Genomic DNA, 19,311 nt, shown 5'->3' with positions numbered 1-19,311 from the left:
CATGAAACCAGTCCCTGGTGGCAAAAATGTTGGGGACTGCTGCTTTTAGAAACCGAATCACACAGTACATGTTCTTTTGTCTCTGGCTTCTTTCACTCAACATGAGGTTTGTGAGATTTATTCATGTTGTGTATATGAGTTGAGTCTAGTGGAACTGATAAGTAACAGAAAGTTACTAGAAATTGAGGATCACCATAGCCGACTTGGAGGCAAGTTTTTAGAAATAATGAAAACATTTGTGTCGATAACCTAAGTTAACTCTTCTAATTGCAAGTTGCCACTTAAATCTTGTTTTTAGTTTTGAATGTAATACTTATAGTACCTTCAAGTGACTCAGGTTGACTGGCTATTGTCAGAACAATGAAATGACAAAGCCACAGCTATGGGTTTGCCTCTTCTATTGGTCAGGATGCTGAGTTGGCAGCCATGGGTAGACTGTCCTACCCCCCAGTGCCTGCATTCACTTCCAAGAGCCATTAGGCAAGAGCGTAACGTCTGAAGTACATTTCACATTGAATGAGATGGAGATGTATTAGAGGAAAAGCCTCAGTAATTGAGAATTATATGCATACATTGTCTCAATATTTGCAGTTTATGCAAATTATGAATGTCCAAAGAGATTTGAAAATATTCTTTTTGTCAACTCTCAACCAACTAAAGACAAGGGAAGATACAAATGCAATATATGCTCATGTTAAAAATTTTTGGCTGAGCACAGTGGCTCACACCTGTAATCCCAGCACATTGGGAGGCTGAGGCAGGTGGATCACGAGGTCAGGAGATTGAGACCATCCTGGCCAACACCGTGAAACCCCATCTCTACTGAAAATACAAAAAATTAGCTGGGCATGGTGGCACGTGCCTATAGTCCCAGCTACTCAGGGGGCTGAGGCAGGAGAATTGCTTGAACCCGGGAGGCAGAGCTTGCAGTGAGCCGAGATCACACCACTGCACTCCAGTCTGGGTGACAGAGCGAGACTCCATCTCTAAATAAGTAAGTAAATAAATAAATTTATCTGTTTTTGAAATACCATTCAACCCAGCAATCCCATTACTGGGTACACACCTAAAGGAATATGAATCGTTCTGTAATAAAGACACATGCATGCATATGTTCATTATAACACTATTCACAATAACAAAGACATGGAATCAACCCAAATTTTCATTAATGACAGACTGGATAAAGAAAATGTGGCAGATATATATATTATGGAATACTACGCAGCCATAAAAAAGAGTGAGATCATGTCCTTTGCAGGGACATAGATGGAACTGGAGGCCATTATCCTTAGAAAACAAACAGGAACAGAAAATCAAATGCCACATTTTCTCACATAACTGGGAGCTAAATGATGAGAACACATGGACACATAGAGGGGAACAGCACACACTGGGGCCTATTGAAGGTGGAGGGTAGGAGGAGGGAGAGGATCAGGGAAAATAAAGGATACTAGGCTTAATACCTGGGTGATGAAGTACTCTGTAAAACAAACCCCCATGGCACAAGTTTACCTGTGGAACAAACCTGCACATCTTCCACATGTGCCCCTGATCTTAAGATAAAAGTTTAAAAATAAAGATGATTTCTATTACATAAAATTATTTTCTTGGGAAAATTTTTTTTATCTGTTTTTCTTTGTTATTATAAAAAGCAGTACACATTCATATCAGGAGTTTGGGATAAGCATTGATTTCATCTGTCTCCCTATCATCTTTTTTTTCTTGTTAAAATATTCAGAACTAATTTCAACAGTCAGAAAAGTTACAAGAACAGTACAAAAAATCCCTGCTTCTCTTTACTCCAGAGACCCCATTCATGTTTAGCCAATGGTCCTAATGTCCTTGATAGCAAAAGGATCACGTGTGTTGCCTTTAGATAGTATGTTTCATCATCTCCTCCAATCTGGAGCTGTTCCTCAGTCTCTCAGTTATTTTGTAAAATGTCCCCTCAGTTTGGGTTGGTGCACAGTGTCCTCCTTAATAGATTTGGGTTATACATTTTGGGCAGAAAGATCACAGAAGTGGTGGTGTGTTCTTCTCGTTATGTTTCTTCTTATGACACATGATGTTGCTCATCGCATTCCATCAGACAGCAATCTGTTCCATCGCTGCTGATTTTGACTTTGATCACTTGGGCAACATGACGTCTACAGTTCTGTTCCTTAAAATTACCGCTTTTCCTCTTCTAATTAGTAATTATTTTGCAGGGAGATGAGTTGGGGCTGATACTATTATTTCTTCAATTTCTAAGTGGGAATTTTATTATGAGAAAGCACTTTCTCTTCTGTGTCTTTATATATTCATTTTTTAGAGTTGTAATGAAAATTTCTTTTTTATTTTTTATTATACTTTAAATTCTGGGGTACATGTGCAGACTGTGCAGGTTTGTTACATAGGTATACACATGCCATGGTGGTTTGCTGCACCCATCCCCCCCATCATCTACATTAGGTATTTCTCCTAATATGATCCCTCCCCAATCCCCCTACCCTCCGCTATCCCTCCCTTAGCCTTCCCTCCCCATGACCAGCCCTGGTGTGTGATGTTCCCCTCCCTGTGTCCATGTGTTCTCATTGTTCAACACTCACTTATGAGTGAGAACATGTGGTGTTTGGTTTTCTGTCCTTGTGTCAGTTTGCTGAGAATGATGGTTTCCAGCTTCATCCATGTCCCTGTAAAGGACATGAACTGATCCTTTTTTATGGCTGCACAGTATTTCATGGTATATATGTACCACATTTTCTTTATCCAGTCTGTCATTGATGGGCATTTGGGTATATATTCATTTATATCAGTGAGGGCTTCTAGATTACCATTTTACTTGATAGGATATAATCTCTTATCTCTTTGTTTATTTTGATACTCAAGTTGTCCTGTATACCACTTGCTCCAATATCAGTCCAACCCTGTAAAGTGGAAGCCCCATCAAGCCAGCTTCTGTGTGGTTTTGACATCTCCCATCTTTTTTTCTTTCTTTCTCTTTCTTTCTTTCTTTCTTTTTTTTTTTTTTTTTTTGCACTTTCTTACTTTCTTGCAAGATGTTTAAGGCCCATCTTATATTTTTCCTGGCCAAGACCTGGGATCAACATTTCTCTAAGGAGCTCTGGTTCAAGTTTTCTCAGTGCACAATGCTAAAAACAAATGTATATACACACATCTATGTTTTACATTTAAATTTATTTTTATATCTAGATATATTAAAAATCACATTTTCATACCAGTTGCTCCAATATCAATTCAACCCTGTAAAGTACATTCAAGTTTTCCCCATTTTCAGAACCCAAAGGGTTAGAGAAGTTCATACATTGAGTTTCAATGTAGGAAGAGGGCTTATGGAAATGTTTCTAACCCTGATTCTCATCCTCTGGAAAATTTTTTTCTTTCCTTAAGGCCTTCAGTTGTTTCAAATTCACACAATTCCATTTTTGCTGGACGTTTTGTTTCACCAATATAGGTATGGAAACCTGAGTTCTTAACACCATTAGGATCACCTACAAGATGTTAAAAGGAGCCTTCGTGTTAAATCCAAATTATAATACATTCTATTCCGTGCATGAAAAGCACAAATATAATGTGAAAAACTCCCAAATTTTGCAAATTGGAGTAGCTTTTCTTCCAAAATAATTGATTACCCTTTGGCAGGTTTAATGGAGGGATTACTTCTCAAATGCTCATTTAAACTAGTTAGTCTTCTTTGCAGACAGGCAATTATAGTTAAAATATGTCTGGAAGGCAGCTCTAAGACTGTTCCTTAGGACACTACTCTATTGTTCTTACTTATATTAATCATAAAATGTCTGGAGCACCTAACATCGTGGTTGTATTTGATTGGCCTACTTAGAGAGCAAGGCACTTGACAAATACCAGATTACTGTATTTCCATTTTACCAGTAAGGAAACTGGGGTTCAAATAATTTTGGCAATTTGCTGAATTAGGCAGAGAAAGTGATCAAGGGAGGACTTGAACCCTAGCAGTCTGGCTCCACTGGCCTGTGCTCAGTCATCACACTAAGCTGCCCACAACAAAACTTTTAGGGAAAAACTTTTGGAAATTAAATCGTCTGAAAAATTGACATTCTGCATTATAATAGGTATGTCCTCATTGTCAAATGAAGCAGATAAAATTACCTAGGGAATCTGGGAAAAAAGAACATTTTCCCTGATCCCTTAGAGCAAGCTTGTCCAACTCATGGCCTAGGACAGCTGTGAATGTGGCCCAAAACAAATTCATAAATTTTCATAAAAGATTATGAGGTTTATTTTGTGATTTTTTTTTGGCTCATCAGATATCGTTAGTGTTAGTATATTTTACATGTGGCCCAAGACAATTCTTCCACTGTGGCCCAGGGAAGCCAAAAGATTGGATACCCTTGCTTTGGAGTCTCTTTCGTAGTGCATAGGCTGTTGAGTCTTTAGGGTGTGGGTGAGGGTGAAAGGCAGGGGAAGGATAAAAATGTAGAAGCTCATTGACCTTCTTTGCCCTTCATTTTGCCTTATTGAGAACTATCAGATTCAAGCACTGGGCACTATATTTGTGAACTAAATCTATTGCTTATTAAAATTGCCCCCCAAAAGCCAGAGAGATTGACCGTTCTTCTCTTGGCACATACCACCAAACCGTAAAGGACTTTACATTCAGTAGCTTGTCTCCCTGAAAGTGGATGACAAGAGAGCCTGATGCAAGGTACGTGCTTCCCTCCTCTTCCCACCTCTTTCCCCAAATCTCCTCTCACAGTGGGTAGGCAGTGTGGACAAGTTGCAGGAAGAAGTCTCCGGTCCTTGACTTTGAACTTGATTTGTGTTTCAGATTGCTGGGCTGATCGATCCCCACTTCATGAAGCTGCGGCTCAGGGGCGCTTACTGGCCCTTAAAACTTTAATTGCACAAGTAAGTGAACCGAAGACTTGATCCTTCATGCTTATGCTATAATTATGCATCATTCTTTATTAGCTTTGGCTGTAGCAGAGGTCTGGCTCACCCTATCTAGGTCCCACCATTGCCATTCTAGGCATGTATGTCCTCTCATGCATCGCCATTTATTCTTCCTTCCTCTCCTTTCCTGGAGAGCTTCTTCATTTTCTGTCCAGTTCCCTCCTTTTCCTCTGGGCCTTCCTTTACCTCATAGGAAATTTCCCCATGAGGGATGACAGAGAGTGCTCTCAAATGCATGTTGCACTAACTCACCTCATGCTCTTCCAGCATGCATTAGCACCAACAGTCCTGAAGTTGAATTAGTCAGCTATTGCTGCCTAACAAATGACCTCAAAACATAATGGCAGAAAACAACAGATACTTGGATTTTTATGGTTTCTGTGGGCCAGGAAGCAGGTGAGCTAGGTGATTCTGGCTCTGGATCTCTCACAGGCTTCCACATGTCAGCCAGGGCTGCTGTCATCTCCTGGCTCAAGTAGGGCAGGATCTGCTTTCAAACTCACTCACATGGTTGTTGAGAAACCTCAGTTCCTTGCCACATGAGCCTCTCCACAGGGCTATGTCATGAGATGGCAGCTGGCTTCCCCCAGAGAGAGCACAAGAGGTACCTAAGAAGGAAGTCACAGTTGTTTTATAACCTCATCTCCACAGTGACATTCTGTCACTTCTGCCATATTCTACTCATTAGGTCTGAGTCAATAAGTCCAGCCCACACTCAAGGGGAAGGAATTACACAAGGGAGCCAATGCCTAGTTTCTGGGATTACTGGGTGCTATCTTAGAGGCTGCATAGCCCAATGATACACTATTTCAAGATCAAGCATTAAAGTAGGTTGACAATGGGTAAATCTGACTCCGTAGGGAACATTTATTGAAGTCTTAGTTATGAAGGCTACTTTATTTATATTTATGACTACATCCCCATCACCTTGAACAATGAGTAGGGGCCTAGTAAATATTTATGAAATGATGAATGAAAGTGCGTAGGCTCCATTTACTTTGTATGTTTTAGAGTCTACATGTATACAGAGGAGGCGAGCCATTATATCTTTCTTCCACAACTTGGCAATCATCTGGCTTTCATGCCATTTTGAATTTAAACAGCTGGGTATACTGTCTCTCCCTCCTTCCCTCCTTCCCTCCCTGTCTCCCTCCCTCCTTTCTTCCTTCCTTCTCTCTTTCTGTATTTTTCATTTATGTGTTTTTTGATTTCTCCTTTATGAGTTGTGTTACTTCTTAAAAAGGAGAGGCAAAAGGAAATCAGCATTGCCAGCAATGATCAAATGAACTTTGTACCTGATTTTATCATTTGCTTATTTATTTTTAAGCACTTTAAATTTGATGTGATTTGATTATTTTAAATATGTAATATATTCACATAGTTCAAAAATAAAAATTTTCTAAAAAGGTGGACTGGCCGAGTATGGTGGCTCACAGCTTTAATCCCAGCTCTTTGGAAGGCCGAGCGGGTGAGATCAGGAGTTCAATACAAGCCTGGCCAACATAGTGAAACCCTGTCTCTACTAAAAATATAAAAATTAGCCAGGCGTGGTGGTGGGTGCCTATAATCCCAGCTACTTGGAAGGCTGAGGCAAGAGAACTGCTTGAATCCAGGGTGTAGAGGTTGCAGTGAGCCCGTATCACACCACTGCACTCCAGCCTGGGTGAAAAAGTGAAACTCCATCTCAAATAAATAAATAAATAAATATAAATAAAACGGTACACAGTGAAAAGTCTTGCACCCACCTCTTCTCTCTCAGTTTCTCACCTCAATATTTTTATTGGCATATTTTTTAATAGACTTTTAGTTTTTGGATAATTTTAAAGAAGAGTTGAAAAGGATAGAGAGTTTCCACATACACTATACCCTTTACCCAACTTCCTTTAATGTTGACATCTTACATGGCTATGGTACATTAGTCAAAAATAAGAAGTTAATATTGATACAATACCACTGACTAAACTGCATGCTATTGGGATGTCACCAGTTTTTCCTCTCGTGTTTTCCTATTTCTGTTCCAGGATCCCACATGGCACTGACTATACTTAATAAGCATGTTAGCTTCAATAATGTCATTAAATGTTTAAGGGGCATACTTTATGGGAAAGTTCAACTTTTTCTTGTATACCCCTACTTCTTTACCCTTACATACTAGTACAAAATGTATTTGACTACTTTTATAAACTTGGTTTTACATTTAGATAGTGTGGTTGATGTGAGTAAAACATTAAGCCAATGTGAGTAAATGTGAGTAAAATATTAACCCAAGGTTCAGGAGCTCTTGGTTACAGTGCTGGCTGTCACTGACTTCCAGTCTTAAAAAGTATTTGAACATTCTATTCGTCCATTTTCTCATGTACAATTGAGGTGATCTACTCTAGGTGATCTTTCGGGCCTGTCCAGTATTACATTTCTACAATTTCAGGGATTCTGAAGTTTTACACCATAACAAAGTTTTTTTTCTAGCACACTTCTGCCACCTTGTGGACCAACCTGTTTTTCTTATTTGCTCAAAAGGAAAAGACTTTTTCTAACTCTTATTAGATGCCCAGTTTGAAATGTGTAGCACAGATCTAGAGTAATGATATCATATTCAGGACATGAAAATAGGCAGAATTCAGGAGTCAAAAAGAGGCCTTATGATGAAGGGACAGACAATTATGAGAAATCACAGCTGCTGACCACAGCAATGATGCAGCCAGAGATCTGACAGGAGATGGTAGGCACATAAGTTGGAGTTTGGGGTTCAGGGTCATGGCACTGGATTTTAGAAGCTTTCAGTGGGTCAGTTATAAGGCAGAGGATCAAAAGCAGGACTCAGCTGGGATGGACAGGCCAGGGGCCTAATTCCTTTTATAAATGAAAAATAAAATTCAAAGGCCTCCCAATCATCTGAATGTACCCCTCCTCTCAACCAGGGCATTCCAAAGTTAACCTGAAAAACTGGTTCAGGCCATGACAGGAAAGGATGGTTGAACATGCCTTATTATACCCTCCTCCCTTTTGAAATTCAGGAAAAGATGACCAGAATTTAACATCAACACAGACCTGAATTCTGATAAGAAACATTTACAATCTATTCTCTCTGAAGCCTGCTACCTGGAGGCTTCATCTACATGATAAAACTTTGGTCTCTACAACCCCTTATCATAACCCAGATATCCATTACTAATGATAATAACTCTTTCAATCAATTGCCAATCAGAAAATCTGTGAATCTATAATCTGGAGCCCCAGGTTCCCACTTGGAGTTGACCAACCTTCCCAGGCCAAACAAATGTACGTCTTACAAGTATTTGATTGATGTCTCATGTCTCCCTAAAATGTATAAAACTAGGCTGTGCCTGACAACCTTGGGCACATGTTCTCCAGATCTCCTGAGAGATTGTCACAGTCCATTGGTCACTTATATTTGGCTCAGAATAAATCTCTTCAAATATTTTACAGAGTTTGACTCTTTTTGTCAACACTTTTTCAGATAGAATGTGATCATCAGAGGGAAGGAAATGATAAGAGCCATGTTATTAAAATCAGGTTATGAAGTCAGAGTTGTCCAGCAGCTAGGCTGACCTTGTCATCTGTCACATGGACTCCAGGACAAGGAAGGGGATGCATGGTAGTATGGGGAGGGAGAATGTGTTAGGATGGGGTGGAGACACTCATATCTGGGTGAGGAAATGAAGATTAGGAGAAGCCCCCTAGCCCCAGACTCTAGGACTTCAGAGACCTCGGCACATAGTGGAGTCATGGCTGAAGCAGTGCTGCTACTACACAGCATATGAATCCCAGGAGCATGGTCTGCTTACTCTTAAACCTGGGAATTATTGTTTTGTTCCAGATAAAATCTGACCTCCTGAACTTGTCTGCACTCCATCATCTGTACCTCATACCTACTGCTATTCACACCCACAGCAGGCCCATGCCAGCCTATTCCTAGACTCATAGTGACATTTCTGTGACTCTCCTTACTTTGGTCTTACATTTCTACTCCTGCAATCAACCCTCCATGCTGCTACCAGTAGGCTTCTTAAAAGGCTAATCTATTAGCTCCAGACCCTCTGCAGCCTAGCAGACTTCACAGGTGCTCCATTTCCTCTAAGACATGTACTCCCTGTTTGGAAATCAAGGCTTTTCATGACCTAGCTCCAGCTTACTATCCTCCTTCATCTCCTCCCATCTCCTGTTTCTTCTTTCTGTGGGTTCTTCCTGTTACAGAAATCCAACTGTGGCCCTGCCACAGGAAGCAACAGGAAGCAACAGGAAATAACTTCCTGTTGCTTCCTGAATTTGCAGTTTCTGTTCTCTCCTAATGGCATACTCTTTCTTGATCTTCCCAGCTTGAAGCATTTTATGCTTCAAGTCTTAGGTAAATACTACCCTATTTGTGATGTTTTCTTACTCCTGAAGCCAGATTTAAGGATATCCTATGCTCCCAAATGAGTTTTGGACATACTTCCAGTATAGCAATATTCTTGCTCTTTTGTCTTTCATTTTCTGCCTCCCCAGTAGGCTCTGGGAGAAGAGAGACCCATATCGTAAGTTTTGAAGATCCAGGTCCTAGTATATTACTTGCTCTAGAATGCCGAATTAACATTTTTTGGATAAATGAATGTGATTCTCACATGCTGTGTTGCTTAGACTCCCCTGATCATAACTTCTACTTCTCTCTCTGTGGTGCTAATATTATACCCACAGACTGTGAAAATGTCAAAAACATGTGAAACAGCATTGCTTTTTTTTTTTTTGAGACAGAGTCTCGCTCTGGAGTGGAATGCAGTGGCCCAATCTCAGTTCATTGCAACCTGTGCCTCCTGGGTTCAAGCAATTCTCCTGCCTCAGCCTCCTGAGTAGTTAGGACTACAGGTGCACACCACTATGCCTAGCTAATTTTTGTATTTTTAGGAGAGACGGGGTTTCACCTTGTTGGCCAGGATGGTCTCAATCTCTTGACCTTGTGATCCACCTGCCTTGGCTTCCCAAAGTGCTGGGATTACAGGTATGAACCACTGTGCCCGGCCAACAGCATTGCTTTCATTGCTATCACAAATGCAGCATTTCCCTCTCTTCTGCTGGGCTTGGTGGCTTGCACCTGAAATCTCAGCTACTCAGGAGGCTGAGGCAGACAGATCACTTGAGGCCAGGAGTTTGAGACCAGCCTGGGCAACACTGAGCAACCTCCATCTCTAAAAAATAAATAAACCTGCTTCTCTCTAAATTATAGGGTGTCAATGTGAACCTGGTGACAATTAACCGGGTGTCTTCTCTCCATGAGGCATGCCTTGGAGGTCACGTGGCCTGTGCCAAAGCCTTACTGGAAAATGGTGCGCATGTGAGTACTGCCCCTGCCTACTTGGGTCTGTCTGGTCAAGTGCATCTGCTAATGTCTAAAGGTAGTTTACCTTCCTGATGGCTTACCCACTCTGGGTATGGGCTGGGCTGGTTCTATCCATGTCCATATTCCATCGTTCAGGCTACTCCTCTCTCTTCAGCTTATACCCCTGTGTGTAAGTATTCAGACATGGCAATTCACAGGAACCTTTCAAAACTGTGCTATTGACCTTAAGAAATCTTTATTGTTTTCTTTATGTGTTCATCTGTTGATGGACACTTGGGTTGCTTCCATGTGTTGGCAGTTGTGAACAGTGTTGCATCAGACATGGGAGTACAGATACCTCTTTGATGTACTGTTTTCCTTTCTTTTGGGTATATGCCCAACAGTAAGATTGCTGGATCATATGGCAGCTCTATTTTTAGTTTTCTGAGGAACCTCCATACTGTTCCCCATAATGGTTGTACTACTTTACATTCCCACCAACACTGTATGAGGCTTAAAAACAAAATTGTAGGCCAGGCGCGGTGGCTGAAGCCTGTAATCCTAGCACTTTGGGAGGCCGAGGCGGGTGGATCACAAGGTCAAGAGATCGAGACCATCCTGGTCAACATGGTGAAACCCCGTCTCTATTAAAAATACAAAAAATTAGCTGGGCATGGTGGTGCGTGCCTGTAATCCCAGCTACTCGGGAGGCTGAGGCAGGAGAATTGCCTGAACCCAGGAGGCAGAGGTTGCGGTGAGCCAAGATCGCGCCATTGCACTCCAGCCTGGGTAACAAGAGTGAAACTCCATCTCAAAAATAAAAAAAAATTGTAAAGAATAATAGAAGACACTCTTAATTCAACACCTTACATGAACAACTATTTTAATTGAGCAAAATTATCATAATAAATGTGCTTTTAATAAATAGTAAATCAGGGGAAATCTACAGAATTGAACTTTATCTTATTTTAAATTTATCTCCTAACATTTTTCAAAGGGTGACTGCGGTGCTATATATAATACAGATATCAGAATAGAATCATGAAATCACAACTTCTAAAAATCTTCCGTATTTAGTTGTCAGATGCTCTTTGTTTCTAATTTTATTGTTTAATTCAGTCCTTGCATTACTTACTTGTTTTATTTTAGGACAGAGTCTCGCTCTGTCACTCAGGCCAGAGTGCAGTGACACAGCTCACTGCCACCTCCACTTCCCCGGTTCAAGTGATTCTCTTGTCTCAGCCTCCCAAGTAGCTGGGACTACAGGCACATACCACCACACCTGGCTAATTTTTGTATTTTTAGTAGAGATGGGGTTTCACCATATTGGCCAGGCTGGTCTCGAACTCCTGACCTTGTGATTCGCAACCCCTCAGCCTCCCAAAGTGCTGGGATTACAGGCATATGTTTAACATATAGTAACACACAGGCGTGAGCCATTGAGCCCAACCACATTATTTATTTTATGAGCTGCAATATTTTTAAGTGCTTAATGACAGTTTTTAAAATTTTATATGGAAGTTGGGTTTCTACATGAAGAACTGAATATAAAAGTCTTCCTTGTGAAAACCAATTTTTCTGATGCCATTGTGGTCATGCATATTTTTTTCTTTTTCTTTCTCTTTTTAGTTTTTTTTTTTTTTTTGAGACAGAGTCTCTGTTGCCCAGGCTGGAGTGCAGTGGTGCAATCTTAGTTCACTGCAGCCTCTGCCTCCCAGGTTCAAGTGATTCTCGTACCTCAGCCTCCTGAGTAGCTGAGATTACAGGCACCCGCCACCACACCCAGCTAATTTTTGTATTTTTAGCACAGATGGGGTTTTGCCATGTTGTCCAGGCTGGTTTCAAACTCTTGAACTCAGGTGATCCACCTACCTCGGCCTCCAAAGTGCTGGGATTACAGGTGTGAGCCACCGTGCCTGGCTAAGTGGTTGTGCATTTTCATTAGACAGTGCTTATCTCAGTTACCACTTAGTCAGCTCATGGTCAATGATGAAGAAAGGCTCTGTGAGGGCCATTTCCTTTCAAGCTAGATGACTGGAGTTATAGGCAGACTGCTGACAATGTCAGGTCAGAGAGGAGGCTTTCTTGGGCACAAAGAGAAGAATAAGACATGTTTCCTTGTGTTTGTCAATTTTATGAAGAAACAGCCAATAAATACTGTATCACACCATTTAACATTTAAATCAGAATGAGAAAAGAAATACTAGAAAGTTGGTCCATCAGTAGACAGTCCCTCATGATTGGCAGTCCCATGAATACTTCAAACTCAGTGCATCTGTAACTGTGCTTATCATGTTCTTCTGTCTGGGACCTGCTCCTCATCTTGGGTTCCTAGTCTCAGAGGCCTGGTGAAACATCCTCTCGGTTTTACAAGCTCCAAACCCTAGAGTCATCCTATTTCTTTCATCTCCCTGTCTAATTAATGAAAAACTCCTGCTAATTTTACTTTCTAAGTATTTCCCAAGTCTATCCTCTCCTTTGTCTACTCCCATAGTCATCTAAATTATTTGTTATATTATCAAAATGATTTCTCTTTGTGTTTGTCTTCCCTAATAGAAGTCAGCCTACTCAAAGAGAGGCAATTGCCTTAGGACTGTTTTCAAAATATTAGCACCTAGTAGATGCTCAATAAATGTTCGCTGATGCGACCTAAGAGAGAAATTTATAGGAAATCACATAAGAAGACAACTTCCTAGACTGAGGATGAGGATGATGCTTAGTAAAACACAAATAGAACTAATCCTACCAAATATTTTTTAGTAAAAATATAAATAGATTAGAAACCCCTAGCAATATGAATTTATACACATTTTCCCCTGACCTTGTCTGTCTCTGCCATCTTAGCATCTCAGTTAAAGATAACTGTCCAACTTAATGAGGATTTGGCTGGGTGTGGTGGCTCGTATCTGTAATCCCTCCACTTTGGCAGGCTTAGGCAGGAGGATCATTTGAACCCAGGAGTTTGAGACCAGCCTGGGCAACATAGCCAGACTCTGTCTACAAATAATTTTTAAAATTTGTGGGTCATGGTGATATATGCCTGTAGCCCTAGCTGCTCAGGAGGCTGAGGCAGGAGGATCACTTGAGCCTAGGAATTCAAGGCTGCAGTGAGCTCTGATCATGACACTGCACTCCAGCCTGGATAGCAGAGCAAGACCCTGTTTCAGGGGTTATATTGGAACTCTGGAGACAAATCTTTTTTGTGTCCAAAGCAAGGACATAAAGAATCCTGATTATCACAAGTTTGTATCCTTAGTTATTGAAGCAAAGTGGTTTCATATCAAAAACTTGACTGTCCTACATTTCAATGGCATCAGAAACTCCCACCACTCCTGTAGTTCCCGATGTTCTTTCCAGTCTGTTGTTGATACGCAAAGATGCCTCCCAGCCCTGCTGGTTCTCATGTGCCTCCCACATCCCTACAAGTTACCAAAGATGGCTGCAGATACCATGTTGATGGCTGCTTTCTAGATCCCTATGGGTTGATCATGTTATCTCTAGGAGTAATAGCTGGCATGTGTAATTTGTGTGGATTATAGAAAACCAGAGAGGAAGTTGTGGCAAGAAAGAGGAGAATTGCCAAGGAGACTTTTTGTAAGCATGGATGTTGGGACCACATCTAGCTGATTTCTCCAGTGCTTTTGGTTCATGCCATGTTTTTTCATGATTCAGAGGGGAGTCATATTAATGGAAAATGGAAATAATCGTTGTTGCAATGCTTACTGAATGCTTACTGGGTGACACATAATGTTTTAAATGTTTAACATGTAGCAACTCATCGATCCACCCAATAACTTCATGAGGTTTCATAATACTGTAAAGATGTGGAGTTCCCTCTCTTATTCCCCAGTGTGGGAAATTTCTCTAGGCAAATACATAGGAAGACATACTTGCAGATGGTGAGAACGAAGTAACAAATCCCCTGGGTTTCTCTTCGCCCATTGTTAGGTCAATGGAGTGACAGTTCACGGAGCCACACCCCTCTTCAATGCTTGCTGCAGTGGCAGTGCTGCATGTGTCAATGTACTGCTGGAGTTCGGAGCCAAGGCCCAGTTTGAGGTGCACCTGGCCTCGCCCATCCATGAAGCAGTGAGGAGAGGTAAGTGAGTCACCACAGTGCATGGAAAACATTGATGGAAATACTCCAATCTGTATGAATCAATGGTCTAGTGTTAGTCATGCAAGATTAGAATATGTGTGGCTCAGAAATCCCTTCAATTTGCCTACATCTTCAGGAAATACCAGTGTGGCACAAAACTGCTCTTCTTATAACTTGGGAATGCTTTCCTGTCTCAGATTTCCCATTTCCTGGGGATAGTCTATTGGCAGGCCCTTCTAGAGCCTCTTTGCTGGTGTTTTGGTGGCAGTTGGTACAGCCAAGGCAGTGGTTGTGACTTCCCTGAATTGTACTATGCTTATGTCTCTGTCCTTGGTAGGCAAGAACAGCCTATCCTCCAAAGCCATAAAATACCAGCCACTAACCTCGAAAATAAGTTATGAAAGTATCTGAAAGCCAAGGCAGATACTATCTCTAATGGAATAGTAAATGTAACTGCTCATAATAAGTTACACAGTCTAGATGGCCTGATGACTTCAAAGTCATAGTTATTGAAAAGAAAAGGCTGCAACTTTCCAAAATATAGCATTGGAAATCTTGAAGTTGACTCTAGACTTCTGTGTTGTCAGTTAATTTCAAAGTGAAGGAAAATAGTAAATTTAAGGAATTTTAAAACTATATGCATAGACAAGACATGAATGAGAAGATGCCACTGAAAGGAGAAGGTCATTTGTCAAAGGTCACTCCCAAAGAGCAACATTTTGATGATAGCCGGTGAGGGAGTTCTCTTACACTGAGATCAGAAATACAGTGATGAAGTCAAAACACTCTAGACATAGTGATCTTTGCTGGTGTAATTGGGATAAAATACCTTATTTCAAAAGGCAAAAGTGAAAGATTTGTTCCAGGTTATTAAACATGTCACTTGCCAGTTTTTTTTTTTTCCCGGTGGATTACTTTAAATGATGCAAAAGATCCAAATCTAAATTTATCTATGTCTTTTATGTTCTAAATGTATTTAATACATATTTACTAATTAATAACTGATGTTAGTCATTTCCCAAACATCATGTAAGTCCTTTAAGTTGTAGAGTGATGAACTACTTTGGAAATGACATAAAAGTTTTTTTTTTTTTTTAAAGACAGAGTCTGTGTTATCACCTAGGCTAGAATGCAGCGGCATGATTTCTGCTCACTGCAACCTCTGTCTCCTGGGTTCAAGTGATTCTCCTGCCTCAGCCTCCCAAGTAGCTGGGATTACAGGTGCCTACCACAACCATCAGCTAACTTTTGTATTTTTAGTAGAGATAGGGTTTCACCATGGTGGTCGGGCTGGTCTCTAACTCCTGACCTCAGGTGATCCACCCACCTTAGCCTCTCTAAGTGCTGGGATTGCAGGTGTGAGCCATAGTGCCCGGCCATAAAAGTCTTTTTAAAATATTTAATATTGATTTGAAGTAAATTTTTGAAGTAAAAATTAATATTATTTGTATTTTCATACAAATGTTTAAAAATTGATAAGTATTAGGAATGGTTTGAATTAAGTATGTCTGCAGTGCTTAGCTGTATATGGAGCTTTTGGTATCTGTGTGCCTATAAAACATATATGCTCGTAATAAACACATAATTTGTATTTCTCTGTATATTTTTCTGTATTGTAAAGCATTTTAAGGATAAATATCCACGGAATAGAAGAATGATTAGCAAATTCATTATTTTATACACTTTATATTAGTGCTACCCATTTAACTTTTCTGTATTCATTTTTGAAACTTTCTGAGAATTTTTAAATTTACCTCAAACTAGGCTGTGTTTTACTCTTAAAAAAGACAAGAATTATTCAAAAATATGTATTAAATACCCTGTATTTTCCAGATAGTTTTAGGAACTTAACTAGATATTATTTCCGGATTCTTAAAGCTCTAAAGCTCTACGAACAAGCCAAGTCATAGTTTGAGTCAATACATTGACATATTGATGCTGTAATGCAGGTGTAATATTTAATTATGTGAACAAATAGTTTGAATCAACCGAGTCCTGTTTGTACATTTTGATGCATATTTATACTTAATTTAGAATTTGAGATAAATCGGGTAGGTGTAAAATGAAGCTAACTTTTATGTTATCTACAAAGAAAAGGTTGGCTAAATTAATTAGTAATGACATGATTTTTTTAGGGAGACATTTAAATCTTCAAAGAGAACTAACTCTTTGCAAACTCCCATCAATACCTGAGAAGCACTCTCTCCCAAACAAAGCATTCACAGCTTGCAAATTTATCATGTCTATCTCTTTTTTGGGCAAACTCTCAAAGGAGAATGCTTGCTTACATAGTTGTTGTCAGCCACTGAATTTGAAACTGTATTTGAAAATTATATATATATATATATATATTTTTTTTTTTGAGATGAAGTTTCACTCTTGTTGCCCAGGCTGGAGAGCAATGGTGCAATCTCAGCTCACCACAACCTCTGCCTCCAGGGTTCAAGTGATTCTCCTGCTTCAGCCTCCCGAGTAGCTGGGATTACAGGCATGCGCCACCACACCCTGCTAATTTTGTATTTTTAGTAGAGACGAGGTTTCTCCATGTTGGTCAGGCTGGTCTCGAACTCCTGACCTCGTGATCCACCCACCTTGGCCTCTCAAAGTGCTGGGATTACAGGCGAGAGCCACCACACCCAGCCGTATTTAAATATATTCTATACTTAAGACTTCTTTCTTTCTCATAGGTGTTTTCCAGACTAACCAAAATAAGGTTGCAGGCCATATAGCCAATCTCACATGCATGGATAAAGAAGAGAATGAGAGATTTTTAATGGAGAGGGGACAGAGTTCTCTTGGGTTTGAGCACTAGCTTTTCAGAGTAATAATAGGCCTAGTCATTTATCCCTCTGGGTGTCACTTCCATTTGTAAATGGTGGCCTCATTCTGGAGAGTGATTTCAGCTGTGCTCCTTGGAGCCCTTAGTTTAGTTAAATTCAGGGGCTGCAAAGAGGAGTTGGAAAGCGGAAGCATGGGCATGCTCTTCTTTTTATCGGTATTATTTGGAGATTTCTACCTAAGATTTCCAAAAATAAACAAACAAATTTTTTTCTACTACAAAAAGAGATCTGGATTATTTCTTTTTCTTTTTTTTTTTTTTTTGTTTTCGAGATGGAATCTCACTGTGTTGCCCAGGCTGGAGTACAGTGTCGCAATCTTGACTCACTGCAAGCTCCGCCTCCCAGGTTCATGCAATTCTCCTGCCTCAGCCTCCCGAGTAGCTGGGACTACAGGCGCGTGCCACCATGCCCAGCTAATTTTTGTATTTTTAGTAGAAATGGGATTTTGCTGTGTTAGCCAGGATGGTCTTGATCTCCTGACCTTGAGATCCACCCACCTCGGCCTCCCAAAGTGCTGGGATTACAGGCGTGAGCTACTGTGCCCGGCTGATCTAGGTTATTTCTAAAGCTCATTTCAGATAAGCAGTCCTATAATTCTGTGAATATTTAATACGTCCCTTACTTGAGTGAGGGTATCTTGTGTTCCATCAGGTCACAGAGAGTGCATGGAGATCCTGCTGGCAAATAATGTCAACATTGACCATGAGGTGCCTCAGCTCGGAACTCCCCTGTATGTGGCCTGCACCTACCAGAGGGTGGACTGTGTGAAGAAACTTCTAGAATTAGGTAATTGCCAAAAATCTTTTCATGAAAAACCGTGTTTACTTTTTTGGTTTTCTGTAGCTTCAAAGACGAAGTTCTTGTCATGCTTGAAAAATATTTGGTTGGCATTTTATGTTTGAATGCTAAAAACAGAACTTCTCTAGAGAAATGAGTGTATTTCTTGGGGCTACTTCCTTTGATGTTAACTCCATTTACCTGGTATTGTTCTCCCTGGTTGTCAGAAGATGGCTGCCAGCAATACCTGGGCTCACAGCCTCCTTATCCATACACAGCAAGAAAGAGCATTGGTTGTTTTTGAGTCACATGCCCATCTTTGAACCCTTCATGGGAGCCAAGGGAATACAATACATTGATTGGTCTAGGCCTAGATTTCAGTCTACTCTGCAGTTATTAGGTTTTACTGGAAACACAAGAACTGGAACTCACAAGAGGATGGTTTCCCTTTGGGAAATCTAGGTATGCTTGTCAGGAAGGTGCTGCACAGTAAAAACAGCAGACATTTGCTACAGGCTAGTTTGTATCTATCCTGCTATGGTATTTAGTCATTTTAAAAGAAATTCTAAAAGGCATATACAGAAACTGAGAGTCCATGGAAAAATGAAATATCTTTTTTTTTTATTGCCCAAGCTGGAGTGCAATGGCACGACCTCAGCTCACTGCAACCTCCGCCTCCCGGGTTCAAGCGATTCTCCTGCCTCAGCCTCCCAAGTAGCTGGGATTACAAGTGCACACCACCACCACGCCCGGCTAATTTTTTGTATTTTTAGTAGAGATGGGGTTTCACCATGTTGGCCAGGCTCGTCTCAAACTCCTGACCTCTGGTAATCCACCCACCTCAGCCTCCCAAAGTGCTGGGATTACAGGTGTGAGCCACCGCGCCTGGCCAAAAACATGAAATATCTTGAAACTATTATTTGCTTAAAGATTCAAGAAACTTAGTCTCTGACATAAAGGTAGAGATTGTAGTAAAAACCTTTATTTCTCATCATTTACTGTTCTCTGCAGTAAGTACAGTAAGTTCTTTTTTTTGAGCCCCAAATAATATAAATACTAAATAAACTTAGCTTTATCTTTTGCCCCAAAACATAATAACCATGTAACAGGAGCCTCAAGTACTTTATTTTGTATGTCACACAGTTTGTATGGGAAAGCAAGTATTTAAAATGACTAAAAATATCTAAATTCACTTTTCTCACCAAAGTATTTTAAGTAGCCTTAGTAGGCATTGCTGAGGGTCTAGGCTTAAGTTTTGTATTTCCCTCCCCTCCCCTCCCCTACCCCTCCCCTCCCCTCCCCTTTTTCTTTTCTGTTTGAGACGGAGTCTTGCTCTGTCCCCAGGC

General features: G+C 40.5%; 1 protein-coding gene across 6 annotated transcripts in view; it reads left to right on the top strand.

Moving 5' to 3' along the window:
* Nucleotides 1–19,311, top strand: part of ASB11 (ankyrin repeat and SOCS box containing 11) — a 31,355-nt gene that overhangs the window by 8,233 nt on the left and 3,811 nt on the right. For 3 of the 6 annotated variants that reach the window (XM_002762642.5, XM_008988979.5, XM_008988980.5), the window contains exons 2-5: nucleotides 4,811–4,890; nucleotides 10,157–10,264; nucleotides 14,198–14,348; nucleotides 17,840–17,974. In XM_002762642.5, the coding sequence (XP_002762688.1) occupies nucleotides 4,811–4,890; nucleotides 10,157–10,264; nucleotides 14,198–14,348; nucleotides 17,840–17,974 (474 nt within the window). The remainder of the gene's footprint in view (nucleotides 1–4,810; nucleotides 4,891–10,156; nucleotides 10,265–14,197; nucleotides 14,349–17,839; nucleotides 17,975–19,311) is intronic. The other 3 variants (XM_078362798.1, XM_078362797.1, XM_078362799.1) reach the window with 1 other exon arrangement.

This window comes from Callithrix jacchus, chromosome X (assembly GCF_049354715.1).
Source record: "Callithrix jacchus isolate 240 chromosome X, calJac240_pri, whole genome shotgun sequence".
NCBI classification, from domain to species: domain Eukaryota; kingdom Metazoa; phylum Chordata; class Mammalia; order Primates; family Cebidae; genus Callithrix; species Callithrix jacchus.
This window is presented reverse-complemented; position numbering and strand designations above follow the sequence as displayed.